Source organism: Dipodomys ordii, unplaced genomic scaffold, assembly GCF_000151885.1.
Source record: "Dipodomys ordii isolate 6190 unplaced genomic scaffold, Dord_2.0 Scaffold13, whole genome shotgun sequence".
NCBI lineage: Eukaryota > Metazoa > Chordata > Mammalia > Rodentia > Heteromyidae > Dipodomys > Dipodomys ordii.
The window spans coordinates 10,432,279-10,451,611 of NW_012267229.1; the positions used below are offsets into that span (position 1 = coordinate 10,432,279).

At 40.1% G+C, this 19,333-nt stretch overlaps 1 protein-coding gene across 2 annotated transcripts in view; it reads right to left on the bottom strand.

Annotated features, from left to right (window-relative positions):
* Window positions 1–19,333, bottom strand: part of Atrn (attractin) — a 95,130-nt gene that overhangs the window by 8,486 nt on the left and 67,311 nt on the right. For both annotated transcript variants that reach the window (XM_013011039.1, XM_013011040.1), the window contains exons 19-26: window positions 17,996–18,133; window positions 16,846–16,939; window positions 14,003–14,055; window positions 12,585–12,679; window positions 9,586–9,664; window positions 8,389–8,546; window positions 1,569–1,630; window positions 202–280 (exon numbers count right to left, since the gene is read on the bottom strand). In XM_013011039.1, coding sequence (XP_012866493.1) covers window positions 202–280; window positions 1,569–1,630; window positions 8,389–8,546; window positions 9,586–9,664; window positions 12,585–12,679; window positions 14,003–14,055; window positions 16,846–16,939; window positions 17,996–18,133 — 758 coding nt within the window. The remainder of the gene's footprint in view (window positions 1–201; window positions 281–1,568; window positions 1,631–8,388; window positions 8,547–9,585; window positions 9,665–12,584; window positions 12,680–14,002; window positions 14,056–16,845; window positions 16,940–17,995; window positions 18,134–19,333) is intronic.

Sequence of the window (19,333 nt, forward strand, 5' to 3'; positions counted from 1 at the left end):
GAGGGACAGTGCCCAGGCCCAGAGTTCAAGCCCCATGACAGTCAAAAAACAAAACAAAAAACAAAACATATATTTATCTCTTTCACTGAACAATAAAGGAAAATCTGTAGTGTTTAAATAGCTGACTTGCTTAAAAGAGGAAGAAAGAAAAACACTGTTTTATGTGGAATCTGTCATTTATTTTTTTCCATTGATGCTTACTTCTCTACGCCTGGAGGCCCAACAACTTTGCTTGATCTTCCAAACCACAGCAGCCACCAGTAGCAAAGAGAGGAAACAACTGTGAGAAAGAAAATGCTGTTATAATTAGGCCTCACAATCAGCACCACTACCTTCTATAGCTTGGGTCCCATGGGGAACAACCCGCCAAACCCCAAAGCGAAGCTCTCTTCCGATACTTATTACAATGTTCTGGCTCAAAGGGAGGTGAGTTGGGCTTCCACCCCTGATCTCTCAAGGGCAGAGAACCCTGATCTCTACCTGCCTTTATTCAAAACAATCCCAAGTAAGAAAAACAATTGTGGGCTGGGAAGGTGGCTCAGTGGTACGGTGTTTGCCTTGCATGCCTGAGGCCCTGGGTTCAATTCCTCAGTACCACATAAGCAAAAAGAAAAAAGCCGGAAGTGGCGCTGTGGCTCAAGTGGTAGAGTGCTAGCCTTGAGCTGAAGAGCCCAGGTCCAGAGTTCAGGCCCCACAACTGGACCCCCCCCCAAAAAAAAAGAATTGTTAAATAATGAACTCAGAAATTGTGATCTAAAATAAATATATACATTTATAAAATTTATTTGTATGTGTGGCAGTCCTGGGGCTTGAACTCAGGGTCTTGGCACTGTCCCTGGGCTTCTTTTGCTCAAGGCTAGAGCTCTCTACCACTTGAGCCAAAGGAGCACTTCTAGATTTTTTTCTGAGTAGTTCTTAGAGATAAGACTCTCACAGCCATTCCTGCCCAGGCTGGCTTTGAATTGCTATCCTCAGATCTCAGCTTCTTGAGTAGCTAGGAATACAGGCATGAGTCACCAGTGCCCAGCTTAAAATAAATATTTAAAAAAATAAATTTATCATTTCTTTATATTGGGAACTTCAACATCCTATTTCTTATTTTGAAATATTCAAACTAACTGTCCTCAACTATAGCATCTTAAGTGCTACATGATATTGATATTCCTATCTTACCTCTCCTCTGTATCCAGTAATTATTCTCTCTCCCTCCTTCCTCTACACCCTTTCTAGCCTCTGTTAACTACAGTTCTTGTCTATACTTTCATTTTTTGAAACAGTCTTGTTATGTAGCTCAGGCTTAGCTAAGACCACAAGCTCTCCCATAGGAAGAGCTAGATTAAGTGTGAGAAGTGTAGGGTACAAGCAAAGCTGCCCCCCAAACCAGAAGATAAAAACAAATGTTCTCATTTTATCAGGTTACAGTGAACTGTATCTGATATATCTTTCAAGAATGTGTATGAAATTTTATCTGTTACAGAAACACAAGATTATTCTTCTACCCTCCATGAAATTATGGACTTGAGGGCCTGAATCAAAAGAACAGGTATAGTTTGTATGTAGAAAATTACCTGAAGAAAGTCACGAAGAACTGTACCAGATCCATAAAATTGCTATGTTGGGAGAAAGCAATCTGTGGAGATAGACAGGGTGTGGGTTACACAGGCTACATCACACCACTGATCCAGCCTCCTCTTTTCAAGAGTGGAGCTACAATACTTTACTCTTTAAAGATATTAATGAAATTTTTTCACTGAAGACAAAGTGTCTTACCCTTTAATTTTTCTTCTTTACCTCCAACCCAAAAGCAATCTTCTGAGGCATAACTTTCTGAATCCCACCTCTGCACTTCACACCAGCTCTGAAGCTCCCATAGGCTGACCCTGAAGATTGCTTGGACTCCTACCATGAAACCCCAGTGGAGGCTTATCAAAAGATGGGAAAAAAAGGAGCTGGAGCTGGGAGCTGGTGATTAAGATGTTGAAGATCATGGTTCAAAGACAGCAGGAAAGTTTGTGAGACTCTTATCTCCAATTAATGACCAAATACCCAGAAGTAGAGCTGTGGTTTAAGTGCTAGAGTGCTAACCTACACAGAACACTTACCTGGGAAGTGTGACACCCTGAGTTCAAACCTCTATACCTCCAAAAGAATTTTTTTTTTTTGTGGGTCGTGGGGCTTGAACTCTGGGCTTGGGCGCTGTCCTTCAGCTCTTCAGCTCAAGGTGAGCGCTCTACCACTTGAGCCACAGTGCCACTTGTGGTTTTCTAGTGGTTTATTGGAGATAAGCGTCTCACAGATTTTCCTTGCCTGGGCTGACTTTGAACCGTGATCCTCAGATCTCAGCCTCCTGAGTAGCTACAATTACAAGCATGAGCCACCGGCGTCTGGACAAAAGAATTTTTTTAATAGTAGTTCTTAGCTTCCAACTATCAGAGAACAAATGCTTTCTGTTCTTACTAGGTGCTATAAACAAAATCCTCAAAAACTTGAATGGGCAAATAATGAATGAATGCTGAATGACCACGGAAAAACTACTAAAAGCTTGAAAAAAGGGCCTCTTAACTTTAACATCTTTTCCATCAAGCCTTTCATCATATGAACATGCAAGACAGGGAAGATGGGAAGGCATAGCTGGCCTCTTTGTAAGGCTGGCTTCAGTCTGCCAGGTACACACAAATGATGTATGTCTGTACATGGCAGACTAATCTCACAGCCCCTGAAGCCAGCAAGCTCCACCAAGGCTGTGAGCTTGCCTGAACCCTCTGTTCCTGACTCTTCTCAAGGTTCCAGAGTCCTCTGGAGTGTCCATCCCTCATATGAGGTGCAGAGAGAGCATACGTGGCCATGGATGTCATCAGGATAGGTCTGACTATGCTAATCTTCCTTCAGAGTTCTGAACACGGCAACAAGCCAGAAGAAGACTGAATCTTTCCATAGAAGCTTAGGCCTGTTGTCTGCAAACAGGCATAATCTTTGCAAAGAATGGGAGATTCACCTCCTATGAGTTTTCCTATGACACAAAGTTTTTTTTTTTTCCTTTTAAAAACTAAGTTGCATATAGAACTCTGTGTAGATACCATAGCCCTGGACTGGGTCCAGTGATTATCACCTGGCCTCACATACCACCCACCTAATGCTGGTTTGTGCTGGCACAGAAACTGTATACCCAAGCTCTGGTCAGAGCCTCAAGGCCAGTTAATGCCACTGGGCTGCTCATAGATTCCATGCAAGCTACTACTTCCAACCTCAATGGTAGAATACTTGTCTAACAAGTGTGAAGGTCTGGGTTCAATCCCCAGCATCATAGACAAATGCATGAGTGACTGTATATCTGATATTGTGCATGAGAGCCAAAAAGTAAAAAAAAATCCAAATATCCCTCAATAGAAAAATGGATACACAAAACGTGGTACACAAATTGACTGGATTATCATTCAGCTTTAACTAAGCACTAAAACAGACTAAACATGAACCTTGAAAATATTATGCTAAATGAAGAGATGCAGTCACAGAGGCCACATATTAGTGACTTAATTTACATGAAATATCCAGAACAGGAAAATCCACAGTTGAGAAGTATAGAGTGGTTGTTGCCAGGAGAGGGAGAAATGCTAGTTGGTTCTATTTGGAAAGATAAAAATAATCTAAAATTGATTAGGAAATACTAAAACCCACTGACCTGCATACTTTAAATGGGCGAACTGTATGGTATGCTAACTATATCTCAATAAAGCTGTCAGTTTTAAAAAGTATATCTGAGTAAACAAAAGTTTCCCACATCTCTTGCTTAGTACAGCAATCCTGTTAGTACCCATAAATATCACTCTAAAATCCAACTGAATGCCCAGTTCTAAAAACAAATTTTGAGCTGCTTTCCCTTGTGAACACTGGTCTCTCACATGAAATACCCAGCATGGAGAGGACTTTTAATATTAGTTCCACGTTACAATAACAACCTCTGTTGTAGAGTTAGCAACAAGTCAGAACCCAGTTCCACCACCCACCTTCCACCCTCACTAAAAGTCTGCTTGTCCCATCTACCCTCCCAAACTGTGGGCACAGAGGAAGCCAGCTGAGCTCCTGCTTCCTGAGAACAGCCAGGATGACTTTTAGAAAGCTGAGGCTGAAAGAAGGGCCCTCACCCACAGAAACAACTGGCCAGAAAACAGGCGTAACTAGCTTCAACACACCCACTACCCTTCTATACGCAGACATTTTCAATCTGTTTCCCCCCCTACACCCACCCCTTAACTGCATCTACAAAGATTTTTATAGTTAGTTTCAAATACCATCAGTAGTTAAAGGTTTTGATCTGTTCCTAATTATGGAAAAGAACCTTGGGGTTGGGGCAGAGCGAAGGAACTAGAGTTTAGCGTTACCATTTTTAAAGCACCAATGTTTACATGAATTTCCGAGTAAAGAATTAGATTTCCTCAGCTACTTTGCTTTAAAAAACAAGACTCCAAGGCAAAAAGGCTTTGCCTGTATTAGAAATTATACCAAGATTAAACTTAATGGCCTCTATCATACTGGTTAGACATTTTCCTACTCTCTTCCTTAAATATGTCTCTATGCTTTTACTGAACTAGTACAGTTGGTGTATATATTTGAGAGCTATACTAAAACTAGAAAAGCTGTAGCTCAAGGAAAATAAAACAGTAAGAGAGCCTATGTTGAAAACTCAATACATCTACCCAGAAAGACAGTGTATAGCCAACTACCATACCAAGTGTAGATAGCCAGTGTCCTCCCAGCTCTGGGTGAGGACATGAGGACACAGGATGCCATAAGTTCAGTCATTGTTTATAAATACTGCTGTCACTTGTACTAAAGAGCAAAAGACACATTTTCAGAGCACTTACCTGCTTTTTCAAGGAAAGCTTGGCAAACTCGGTGGTGAGCACGCCATCATTTATTTTCATAAGCTCCTTAATGTAACTTTCACAGGTGGATTTTATTCAAACTACTGATCAGATAAGGAGTACCAACAAGTCGGGGAGGGAAATCAACACCTCTGATTCTTGAACTTAAAATTCCTACTTTTAAAACTAATTATGGGAAGAGCTCCCTCTAGAAGGACAGCTCTAAAACCATGTCAGTGGCTTTCAGAGGGTGGAGCCACAGGCCGCTGAGAGGAAAAAACTAGAACTCGGCATTGGCAACGGCACAGCTATCTCCACACAAAAGCCTGCTTATGTGCACAGAGCCCTCTTTCCAACTGGGGAAAACGTCAGCAGTGTAAGTCAAGATTCTCTGAAAAATACTAACCACTTTCCAGAGATGAGCAATAAAGCTTGGTGTTCATTGAATTCAGAGTATGAAAACAATCTCAAATCAATACATTTACTTACTAGGACTCAAATCAAGTATTCACATAGAAACAACCTATCAAATGTATACCATACCAAACTGAACCCTATCAACAGATGAAAGGACAAAGTAAGGTATAATACATACATGTATATATGCATATGTATGAATATACAGGTTTCAAATTTCTCCAATTAACTAGGTATGGTGATACAATCTTGTAAATCCTAGGCACTTGGGAGGCAGAGATAAGAGGGTTGTGGTATGAGGCCAGCCTGGGTAAGCACATAAGATGCCATGTGAAAAATACATTTAATAGAAAAGGGCTGAAGAGGGCTGGGAAGGTGGCTCAGTGGTAGAGTGCTTGCCTTGCATGCATGAGGCCCTGGGTTCAATTCCTCGGCACCATATAAGCAAAAAAAGCCGGAAGTGGTGCTGTGGCTCAAGTGGTGGAGCACTAGCCTTTAGCTGAAGAGCTGAGGGACAGCGCTCAGGTCTAGAGTTCAGGCCCACGATCAACAAAAGAAAAAAAAGAAAAGGGCTGAAAATATGACTCAAGTAGTAAAGCACTAGCTAGCAAGTCTAAGGCCCTGACCATCAACCCTTAATACCACTACCACCACCAAAAAAAAAAAAAAAAGCAGAAGGACTTATTTACTTGTAGGGAAGGGGAATACACAGGGCGTGTACAGGTGAAAACCTTGAGGGTGAGGTCTTAGAATTTCCCTACCTTGTCTGGAGACGGGGTTATCAGGTTCTAGATGTTTCTCTGATCCTAGGAAGTTGAGTTCTAGACACAATTTAGTTTTTCCTTTTATTTTATTCATTACTTATTGTAAATTTAATGAACAGGGGGGTTACAGTTACATATGTAAGGTAATAAGTACATTTCTTCAGCTCAAGGCTAGCATTCTACCACTTGAACCACAGCGCCACTTCCGGCTTTTTCTGCTTATGTGGTGCTAAGGAATCGAACCCAGGGCCTCATGTATGCAAGACAAGCACTGTATCACTGAGCCACCTTCCTAGCCCATTCCTTTTATTTTTTGTGTCTTGTTTGGTGCTAGGGATTAAACTCATGGCCCCAAGCATGCTAAGTATTCAAGGTTCTCATCTTTAGTTAACCACCAAAAAGTCAAAAGTAGAACTGTGACTCAAATGGTAGAGCACTAGCCTTGAACACAAAAGCTCAGAGATAGCACCTAGGTCCTGAGTTCAAGCCCTAGGACCAGGATACATGTGCAAGTGTGTGGGCACACGCATGCGCGCGCGCACAAACACACACACACACACACACAAAACCAATCTTCACAAATGAAATAATAGACTCAAATGATCTAACAGGTACTTGGTATCCAAGTAATTCTAATCTTACTTCTGTTCCACAGATAAGGAAAAAATAATCTTCTCACTGTAATTAAAATCCAGTTCAACTTGGCATCATCAAAACCATAAAAAAGGCTGGAAAGGTGGCTCAGTGGTAGAGTGCGTGCCTTGCATGCATGAGGCCCTAGATTTGATTCCTCAGCACCACATAAGCAGAAAAAGCTGGAAATGGCTCTGTGGCTCAAGTAGTAGAGTGCTTGCCTTGAGCTTAAGAGCTGAGGGACAGCGCCCAGGCCCAGTGTTCAGGCCCATGACTGACAACAACAAAAAACAAACAAAAAAAAACCACAAGAAAGACAGTGCCCAGACCCTGAGTTCAAGCCTCGGGACTGACGAAAGAAGGAAAGAAAGAAAGAAAGAAAGAATGCAAGCAAGCGGGGGAGGAGGGAGGGAGAAAGGGAGAGAAAGAGGGAGAGAGAGAGAAAGAAAGAAAGAGAGAGAAAGAAAGAAAGAAAGAGGGGGAGGAGGGAGGGAGAAAGGGAGAGAAAGAGAGGGAGAGAGAGAAAAAGAGAAAGAGAGAAAGAAAGAAAAGAAAAGAAAGAAAGAAAGGGCAATTAATGAATTCACTTTGACAAAATGGTGGGCTAAGAGGTAAACAAGGAAGAAACAAAGTAGGGGATGTGGGCCTTGCTTAAAAGACTGGCTGAGGAGGGAAGCAGAGAGTGTGAGAACAAAGAAGCAGATCAAAGGGAATTTGTAGACCATTTAGACAGGGTAAACAGAGGAAAATGAGGAGAAAAAAAATCACACTTTCTGTCTTCCACATCTAGAAGGGAAAAATTAACTGCTCTTTAGCCACAATCCAAGGCATGAAGACACAACCACCAAAATTAGGTTAAGCCCATTCTAGTTAGTTGGTACCCATTTGCTTCTAAAAATAATTAAGTAACAAGTCCAAGTCCAGCAACCACACTTCCACGACTAAAAGTGAACCAGTCCTTCAAGTTCCACACAAGCATAATCTCCATGTTCACCAAGGAGATATGGAGCAGGAAGTACAGAGTCAAGACCTCTGATAACATTATAAAAAGCTCACCTGGGGCCATGGGTCTTGGGTAGGAGGGAATACACTAGCCTCATGAGAAAAGAGGAAAAGAGCATTTGACCATATAGCAGGCAACACCAACTCTTACAACGACTCTTTAAGTCACATACAGAAAGAATATGCCACTTGGAGAGGCTCCGTGATTTACCCAGAAGCCAGAAATCAGACCTCCTTCTAATATACTACAAGGCCTATGCTCTTACATACAACTTCATGCCCACTATTGCATCTATCTTGCTTTATACGCTAACATTTTTGGGATCTTTTCCTATACCTATTTCTGAATTCTGCATTTCACTGGTTATAAGTGCTTGTTTCCTGTATACTTACCTTATACATTCTATAATTGAAGCTCTCTTTGGATTCCTATGGCTTTTTACATGGTAAGTATTCATGAAGAAATTAATATACATATAACTACCTAATTTGATATATGTCAGCTTGCTTTTCAAAGTGCTCAGAAATTTCCACTGATATGGTAAATAGTATTTCCAGTACAATCCTTGTAGTATTCTTGTGCTCAGCACTCCTTTGCCATAGAGTGTATAATGGCAAACAACAGTGTAAGTTAAACGTACAATGATGAGTTTAAGTTTTTTAATGAAGACTACATCTTTGCATGAATGATACCAAAAAGCACTTCTCACCTGAATTTTGATGGGCCAAGTAAAATTACTGACATAAACGAAGAAAGTAATATTTGGATGGTTGCGAAAATCAAACTTCTCATTAGAGAAGCTATCTTTGTATTCCTTAATGTTGGTTTTTGAAACAACAGGCATCTCTTCTCCAGCCTGGGTTCCAGCTGTTTGGAAGAAAAAATATGGAAATAAGAGACTCCTTCTTTTTGGACATAAGTTCCCTGAACACTTACACTATTCTAGGAATAGCCTTTAACAGTTCAATCTCTTTTAATCCTCTTAATACTCTACTATCCTTATTTAGGAAATTGAGGTTCTGAGAAATTAAGTAACTTGTCTCAGGTCAGACAGTCAGCAAGGATACAGCTGGGATTTGAAACTCAACAGGCTGGTTTATAAGCCTGTGCTCCAAAGCAGAATGGATCTACTAGGAACCTCTGCAACACTCCACTCAACTCCTTTGCCCCCCCACCCCCACTGAAATTAATGGTGATAAAATTAAAGATGTCACCAGAGTCCCATTAACATCACCAACATTTATTCTGTATAAAACACCCTGATTCCTTTGCATTGCTTCACATCTGTGTGGGGAGACCCCTGATGTCTGTACCAGAAACACTGATTCACTTCTCACTTTCTAACTAGCAACTGCCTCAGGTCTCAACAGAGAGGAAGGAGCTTAAGGGACAATTAGCCCTCCTTCCTCCTATCAACTATCACTGTACTTACGTTTCCACAGTCTAGGGTAACTCCCATCTAATTCTACACAGCTCTCACTGTAGCTACTAAAGCCTCATTTTACTTAAAAGGTTCTCAGTTCTAGAAACTCTGAGATACTAGAATTTTCTCACCTCTGATGCATGGATGTGGATGTTGATGGGAGAGCAGAGTAGGGACCCCAGTAAGGGTGTGAGTGGTGGGATAAGGCAGGTGGAATAACAATCTACTGAGCCTGAACCACAGTAGGCATAGGAAGGTGTAACTCATTTCGTCTATACAATGCTAATTAAGTATTATTATGTTAACTTTACAAATGAATAACCCTAAAGTCTATAGAAGGGTTGAAGACACTTGCTCTAGGTCGCACAACTAGTGACAAAGGTGGGTTTTCAATACATCCATCAGCAACCCCTGTCCCAAAATCTATATTACATTTTGCAATCCATTACCTCTACTCATAGTCTTTACTAGCTGAGTCTTTACCTGAGAAGCTGGCAGCCCAGGTGATGTTGAGGTTGAAGTTTTTGGAGGCATTGATAAACATATCCAAATCCCTGTTTTGCTGATGATAGTTGCAAATAATTAGAAAATTAATTCTAACAGTGTTAACATTTTTTAAAAAGCAACAATTAGATTTTACTACTTGCAATTGTCTTAACTATTGATGATTATAAGCTATATAATTTCTCAAGAGAAACTTATGCTTACAGAAGGGTTAGCATGAAGACTCCTAACCAATTTTCCCCAACAAAAGTAATATATCCCAGATTAAAAGTTCATTTCCCTCCCATAAAAGTATATAGAACTCAGTGATTTATCAAATCCCTAAATTTGAAAAGGAACCTTTTAACAAGGACCTCATTAGCACACTTTACTCCTCAGGATCCTCTAGGTAGCTGTTTTCTAACAAGAGGATCACATTAACTAGGAAAACAGCTGATCTAGTGCCTCCCTCACTCCTTTCTTTTAGGTAGAGTCTTTGTACCTCCTACACTGATCTCAAACTCATCATCTTCCTATCTCAGCCTCATAAGTGCTAGAATTATAGGTACTGAGTCTGCCACCTGACTGCCCAAACTTCTATTTATTTATAAATTAAAGTCATATACTTCTTAATTCATACATTAAGTTTTCTCCCAACTGGGAATTATTTTAAAAGTATATAAAGCTAAAATACAATACAGTTAACAAGAATTTAATTTATATTCATTTATGACTTAAAACCATTTTTCTCTTGCTTAAAATATTGTTTCAAGAAATATGGCTATGCTTTCTTCGCTTTGAAAGCTTTGGTTTTCTTTAGAGATACAGCAATTCAAAGGACTGTCTCATTAAATTAACTAGACTCTTGGGTTTTAATGCTTAAAAATTTATCTCTGAGAAATCTGTTGAGCCAGATGGAAAAAGACATTGTTGGCTGTGCTATATAAATTCTAATACTAATTTTCAGTTTTTGCTGAAATGTGACTAGTAAATATCTTTCTTGTAGTCAAACAAATGTTTTTGCAAACAAACCAGATGTTGTATTCTTATATAATATGGGTGGATCCAATCATTCTGAATTCATTCATTTTATTTAAAGATCTTAAAACAGACTATGAAATTAGATCTTTAATGATATTTTGGAATTCACAGCAAAAAAACCCCACAACAATGAAAACATCAATTTTCAAAATGTAATTTTTATTTATTTTTATTTTGCTGATTCTGGGGCTTAAATTCTTGGTCTGGGCACTGTCCCTGAGCTTCTTTTGCTGAAGGCTAGCACTCTACCTATTGAGCCACTGTGCTACTTCTGTCTTTTTCTGTGATTAACTGCAGATAAGAGTCTCCTAGACTTTCCTGTCTGGGCTGGTTTTGAACCACAATCCTCAGTTCTCAGCCTCCTGAGTAGCTAGGATTACAGGTGTGAACCACTGGCACTCAGCTTCAAAATGTAATTTCTAAACCAAAAATTTCTCTCACAAAACAGTGATCTCATTTACTAGGAAAACTTCCCCTTCTCTTGTAAGGACAGTAAGAGAAGCTGATATAAGTAAGCCTCAAGACTACACGACACTGATGACAATGTAGACAATGTATTTAGGGGCTTCTTAGTAACTTAACATCAAGTTTAGTAAAATTTCCTTCAGTATTGGAAAGGGTATTGAATGATTTTATATTTCACTAAGGAACTGGGCTAGAGTAGTTTAATGATAATGTTCATGCTTTGCATGAACAAGGTCCTGGATTTGATCTTCAGCACCAAAGATAAAAGAGAGAAAAGAAATGTAAAAGTCTATCATCGTGTTCTGGATGCTTTTATTTTTTTTGGGTCCAGTCGTGGGGCCTGAACTCTGGTCTTGGGCACTGTCCCTCAGCTCTTCAACTCAAGGCTAGCGCTCTACCACTTGAGCCACAGCGCCACTTCCGGCTTTTTTTTTCTTCTGCTTATGTGGTGCTGAGGAATTGAACCCAGGGCCTCTTGCATGCGAGGCAAACACTATACCACTGAGCCCCCTTCCCAGCCCTGGATGCTTTACTTTTAAATGGCTCCTTTCTAACAAGTGGGTAACACCTTCTGGTAGGCTGGGCTTCATCACTGAGAGTAGATATAAATCTACATTCCAAATAATCATTTTTAACTATTTCAATAATTCCTTTTCAACTTCTTTTCAGACCTCACTAAATCTTCGCTGTTTTGCTTTCTGATGAAGCTAGGAATTTCTCCTAGGAACAAAAGTGTTGCCTGGGTGCTATCCCTGAACTGTTTTTCACTCAAGGCTAGCACACTATCACTTTGAGTCATAGCTTCACTTTCAGTTTTCTGGTGGTTTATTGGAGATCCAAGCTGGCTCTGAATTGCAATACTCAGATCTCAAGTTCCTGAGTAGCTAGGATTACAGGCATGAGCCCACCCAGCCTTATACACCCTTTTTCTTTTTGTTATTTTTCAAATACAGTTTCACATTTATGCCTGGAGCCAGCCTGGATTGAAATCCTCCTAGTTATGGTTCTTATGTAGCTAGGATAATGAGCATACACCACCACACCAACTTCTTACTGATTGAGAAGGGGGCCTTGTGAACATTTTGCCCAGTTGGCCTCCAACCAGCCCTCACCCAATATCTGTCTCCTAACTAGCTAGGATTACAGGACTGAGCTATTGTGTCCTGCCTCTTAGGCAAATTTTCATTGTTGGGTCTATTTTGAGAGAATGCAATTGGGCTCTGACATTTGCTCTCTGTGCATTGCTGATGGAGCTCATGTATGGGCTGTTATGAACTGACAAAATATGTAGAGTCAATGTCAGTCAGTGTTCAGATCTTGATAAATCCTTTAAGACTGTTCTTGCCTTTGGGATGGAAAGAAGATTAAAACATAGACTTTAATATTTTTTTCCTACACCTCTCCACAGCATCCTGAGACTACTGCTAAGGTGGTGCCTCTATCCATGATAACCAAGAAAATAATCAGAACAAAATAAGTTAAAAAAATCTTACTTCATCAGGAGTTGCCACAAAATTGATGGCTGTGTAATAACGGTCATCTTCCTGGGACAGGCTAAAAGTGAACTGATAGTCAATAAGAAGAGTATCTATGGAAAGAAAGATATACATACTTAAAAACTGATATAAAACAAAACAGATCATGTCTCTGGAAGTATAGACTGCTTTTCTCATAAACTTAATAGCTAGGAAAGGATTCTGACTCACCTACACTCAGGTTTTTCAAAAGAAATCAGATGCTCAGTTATATGATTTGTGTACCCCACCAAACTCCTCTTTTCATGACAATGTTTAAGATTTGGGCTCCAGTGTAACTCACCTACAAATAATAACTGATTGCCTATACATGCTAGGTTTGGCTTAACCAAAGATAAAAAAAATTAATAGTATAACAGAAACCAGACCTATGGAAGGTCTGGGGTAAGGAATATGTTTGTTATATTATCCAGAAAGCATAATGTGATATAGCTACTCACAAACAGTGTGATAAAGCTTAAAAGAGAACTTCCTGTCTCAAACTGGCACAATTTAATATTCAAATCAACTGTACTCAATCCAGTACAACAGGTACAGAATTAAACTGGAAATGCCAAATATTAGCTCCTTTCTCTCTGGCTCTGTAATATGACCTACTATGTGGATTCTCATACATTTACCCATAAAGATCTGGTCAACTTGCCATATTCACTTTTCACTCCAAGAATAATTACTGGTATTTTATTTTATTTATTTATTGCCTAACACAAATTAGCTCTAGAAAGAATGATGAAACTTAGTCTGAAATCTAAGAATTGTTTTTTTTTTTGTTGGTCGTGGGGTTTGAACTTTGGGCCTGAGCGCTGTCCCTCAGCTCTTCATCTCAAGGCTAGCGCTCTACCATTTGAGCTACAGCGCCACTTCCAGAATTTTTTTTTTTGGGGTCCGGTCGTGGGGCCTGAACTCTGGACCTGAACGCTGTCCCTTAGCTCTTCAGCTCAAGGCTAGCACTCTACCACTTGAGCCACAGTGCCACTTCCGGCTTTTTTTTCTTCTGCTTATGTGGTGCTGAGGAATCGAACCCAGGGCCTCAGGCTTGCAAGGCAAGCGCTCTACCACTGAGCCACCTTTCTATCCCTGAGAATTTTTTTTTAAAGCTACATCCTGTAATATAAAACAATAACTTCGATCAGGTATGATAGATTCAATAAGGCTTCTGAAAAATTTGAGATTGTACTGTCTCCTGCTATATGAGCCCCAGCATGCTACCATAAACCATGGCCACAATTAAAACAGCTGAAAACAGTGTTCACAGGCAAGCCCTTTAAGCTGGGAAACTTTTTAGTTGCTACAGTCCTCAAATACCATTCTCAAACCATGTTAAAGAAAACAATGGAGTTTTGCTGAACTAGAAATACGAATCACAAAACACTTACAATAACATGTTCCTTTGAGAGGATTTCCCTGGTATCGATTTTCTACTTCACATCTAGGAGAAAAACAAGTGAGATTATTTCTATTGCTTTTAAAAATAGAATATATATGTATATATATACATATATACATATATATGTGTATATATGTATATATATATAGATATATCTATATATATGGGGAATAAAGTTTGAACTGAAGGCCTTGTGCTTGCTGGGCATTCTAACACAAACCCGTAATTCCAGCCTGAATCTATACTCTAACACAGACCCATAATTCCAACCTGAATCTATACTCTTAAAGTTATATAAACTTTGTATAAACTACAAAGTAGTGAATCATAGGCTAGGGGTGTAGCTCAAGTGGTAGAGGGTTTAACTACTAAGTGTGTTGTCCTGAGTTTAAACTCAAAGAATGGGAGGGAGGGAGGGAAAGAGAAAGAGAGGGAGGGAGTGGAAGGGAGAGAGGGAGGGAGGGAGAGGGAAGGAGAAGGAGAGGGAGAGGGAGAGAGGGAAAGAGGGAGAGAGAAAGAAAGAGGGAGGGAGGGGGAGAGAGGGAGGGAGGGGGAGAGAGGGAGGGAGGGGGAGGAGGCAAGCAAGGGAGGAGAAAAGTGGGGAGAGAAGAGGGAAATTGTGGGGGGTTTTTGTTTTGTTTTTTTTTGGTCAGTTGTGGGGCCTGAACGCTGGGCATGGGCACTGTCCTTCAGCTCTTCAGCTCAAGGCTAGCGCTCTACCACTTTAGCCACAGTGCCACTTCTGGCTTTTTCTGCTTATGTGGTGCTGAGGAATCGAACCCAGGGTCTCATGCATGCAGGGCAAGCACTCTTACCACTGAGCCACCTTCCCAGCCCGAAATGGTTTTGAATCATGATAATTAAATACTTCGTTATTCAGAACTGGTGGACCAGTAGGAGTTTTAATAAATTTTCCTGCTGATTGTCAAGCAATTTATACCACTAATATATAAAAAAAATGGATAAACGTTTGCCAAGATACTGTGTAATAAGGCTAGACCCCATTTATTACAATGAAAAACCCATTTGTTGAGGACTATATACCCTAAAAATATAAACATTTTAAAAATATTAATTTCTCATTATTTTCTGCTCCTTTTAATACAAGCAAGGAAAACCTAAATACCAACAACCACTTTAAGAAAAACCTACCCCAAAATGCTTCAGTAGCTGTACACTAAAGAAAAAAATTAATTCTACCTAAAAAGAATTATTTCAAAAAAATTTTTGAGACAAACTGTCCTTTAACTTTTCATCCTTTTGCCTAGAATCTAATCCCAAGCACTTTGAATGCTAGGAAACAGTTGTCTGCTACTATACCCACCAAAAAAAGTTCATCTTTCTCCACAGATGTCATCTACAAATGTCATCATTAGTCACAGAGCCACTTAGGCAAGCATAATAGCCACCTTGCATAGAAAAAGAGAGCTTAGGTAATGTTAAAATATAGTAAGCTAGAGACAAAAAGTCCAAGTGATAACATGCACTTGTCATAGTCATAATCTTTTGGAAAGTTGAAAATCTCATCGGATGCCACACCTCATCTTTTTGTTGTGTCCCTAAATAATAGTAATTTTGCTCTATCAAGTTTTTCGAATCAAAACATTCAACTTAATCTTTGGTTAAGAGTTTCCCTCGTATACTTTCATTAGAGTAGAATGCAACTAGTAACAATATACATTGATGTAAACTGTAAAGTATACAGAGATCAATTCTCTGCTAACTCACACTAAAAATGTCTCAATTGCTGAGGATTAGTACTGTTCTTTTATTTTTTTGGGGTACTAGGTCTGGACTCAGAACCTCAAGTGCTCTACCATGTGAGTCATGCTCCCAACTCTTTTAGTTCCATTTTCAGACAGACTTCCATTCCTGTCTTGGACAGTAATCCTCCACCATCTCCTACATAACTCAGAATACAGGTGTGAGCCACCATGTCCAGCTTCTTTCTTGAGATAAAATCTCACTAACTTTTTTGCATAGGCTGGACCTGAATTAAGATCCTTTCATATTCATCTCCCAAATAGCTGGGATTAGGGTACCATACTTGGTCCACTATTGTTCCTTAAGACAAACAAAATTTACCAATGATAAAATCTGATGATATGGCTTAATATATCCACATCCAATTGTTCTCTCTGAAGCATCTACATGAGAGAAGAATAAACCTCAATGTATATATTTCAGGAAGTTTCCCAGTAAGAAAGAGTGATATATGTAAACTAGGGGACAATTTCTCTCATGCCAGCTAACCAAGATACTAAAAATAATTATTGCAAGGCATTTGTTGATAGATGGGGAAACAGAAGCTTAATGGAGGCAAAGCCAGGTCTGAAACCCAATTCTGCCTTTGCTGAGTTTGGAAACCCTCCCCTAGAAGACATTAAATACATTTCACCAAGGAGAGGGCCTGAACATGAATGGATGGGTTAAAGGCAAGATCAATTCTACTACCAGACAACCAAAATGCTAAGTAAATATTCATACCAGCTCTTCTAACTCAAAAGAGTACAACCCTCTGACATGAAAAAATTGAATAGGTGCTGAAGATACATGACTAATGCAAATTAGCAAGCCAGGAAATGTTAGCATCATATATATATATATATATATATATATATATATATATGTATATATATATATTTTTTAAGTAAATCAAAGAGCCATTAAAGAATAGTTGCTAATGACTCCTCAGTTTAGAAGTTGATCTTTGTGAAGCAGGATGGACATATTTTCAAACTAATTAACCAGAGGTCTCATAGGGAAGGTATTTTTCAGGGTTGAGGCAGCTTCATGCCCCTGGCTTCCCTGGTGGTAGAATGTGGTACTCACAGCTGGCACTCATCCCCCTTGACACCTTTAGTGGTGCAGAAGCACTTGCCCGTGTTGGTGTTGCACAGTGATGCATGCCCATTGCACTTGCATGCTGGGAAAAAGGAAAGGGAAAGCAGGTCACAATGGGTTTAGATTATTATGATCAGAGATTTTTTTCCTTGTCTTTCCTAGGAAAGACAAACTAAAACAAGAACAGCTCATAAGATTCATGAATTTTTGCAGCTAAATTTATCTCTAATAATGTAAAAGCAACATTAAAAGACCCAAGGTCAAAGGATAGAAGGAAAAGAGAAGCTGGTACCTATTGCCACCTGAAGCAATTGCCATTTCCATTTTGACAGACCTTTTTTTTTCTTCCAGTATTATTTCCATTTATTCAATAACTATTTACAAAGCATCTCTAGCATGCCAGGTACTGGGTCTCCGCTCTGGGTGGGGACTTTAACTTGGTTGGAATGCCTTCCAGCTCAGCCAAGGAGCATGTTTTCCTCAGGAGCAACATTTTGAAACACACATGCACACACACACCCCACTCAGAAATGAGGCATTTCCAAGGCTCTTCTAGCACTTGTCACTGTCATTCTCATTTCTCATTGTTGGCATTGGGGTCACAGCAGCCCTCCCATAGCTGACTCAGACATAGCTAGGTGCTACGGTCTCTCAAGGAGCTGAAGTCAGGAACTTGGCCCCCAGTCAGTCACACTTCACGGGCACGTTCAATTCTGAGCTCAGGGACTCTTTGTGGGAAAGCAGGGGAGAACTATGAAGATACTTTCTCCACTCTAACTTCCCACTTCTGGGACTTCCTTCTCTCCCTCCTTCATGGTGAGTTGATCCCACCCACAATTGCTCTACTTCCCTCTCTGGTGTACTGTTTCACGGGCAGAGTCAGGGAGGGTGAGGAATTGGCTCTTTCTCCTAGTTTATACAACTGCTTAACTCTTTCATTGTTGATCTGCTGCTTTAACCAGCTGCTCCCACATCCAAAGGTTCAATTCCCAGTTCAGCTGAGCTCTTAACAATATGACTCAGTCAGAATACAGCATCCAAAACAAATTGGCTCTTTTCCTTCTAGATATTCAACACAAATACAAGTATGTATACTCCACATGACTTGCAATCAGCAAATCTGACCCATGTGACTTACGCTGACATTTGCCTCCATTGGTAGGATCTCCATAGAAGCCAGATATGCAGGTCTCACAGTGCTTGCCGGTGGTCAGGTTCTCGCACTTCTCACATATACTCTGGTTGATGCATTTGCTGTGGCCATTGCACTGGCAAGCTGAAAGGAATAAAATTTCAAGGAGCCTCTCCAGAGCAGAAGTGGATGGAGTAAGTTTGACAAGATTTATTTGCATCTATCCCTGAGTTTGTTATTGCCCTAAATATAGAATCATCAAAACTAGCCAGGCATGGTGGTGCATGCCTGAAGCCCCAGTTACTTTGGAAGATAGAGGCAGGACTGCTTAAACTCAATCCGGGAGTTTAAGGCTACTGAGCAACATGGTGAGACTAAATCTTTTCTTTCTTCTTCTTTTTTTTCCCCCCACCAGTCCTGGGGCTTGAACTCAGGGCCTGGGCACTGACCCTGAGCCTCTCTATGCTCAATACTAGTGCTCTACCACTTGAGCCACAGTGCCACTTCTAGCCTTTTCTGTGTATGTGGTACTAAGGAATCGAACCCAGGGCTTCATGCATGCTAGGCAAGCACTCTACCACTAAGCCACACTGCCAACCTGTGAGACTCGATCTTAAAAAAAAAAAAAGCCAGGGGCTGGTGGCTCACACCTGTAATCCTAGCTACTCAGGAGGCTGAGATCATGGTTCAAAGCCAGCCCAGGCAGGAAAGTCTGTGAAACTCTTTAATAAACTACCAGAAAACCGGAAGTAGCACTGTGGCTCAAATGGCAGGGCACTCTCCTTGAGCTGAAGAGCTGAGGGATAACACCAGGCCCAGAGATCAAGCCCCACAATCAAAAAAAAAAAAATCTAAACAGGCTTTTGAGATAATCAAAATTTCAAAAATGAATTATTCCAGAAGTCTTTAACTCCCATTTCCTGCATGAGGAGCAGGAAATGTTTCTTTCTCCTTACTTTAATCCTATAATAAAGCAACAAAAAAAAAGAAAGAAAAAAACAAACAAAAAAAGAAAACTAGCAGTATTAAGCACAGACAGGTAAAAGTCCACCGCAATATAATTTGTTATTACTAATGCTCATGCCTGACACTAATGGCTCACACCTGTAATTAGAGCTACGGGAGAGGCTGAGAATAGGAGGATTACAGTTCAAGGTCAGGCCAAGCAGAAAACTTCACAAGACCCCATCTCAGCCAATAATTAGGTATAGTGGTATGTGCTTTTCATCCTAGCTACATGTAAGTATAAATGGAGGATTGTGTTTCAGACAGACTGAGCAAAAAGCATGATCCTATCTCAAAAATAATCAGAGACTAGGCACTGGTGGCTCATGCCTTTAATCC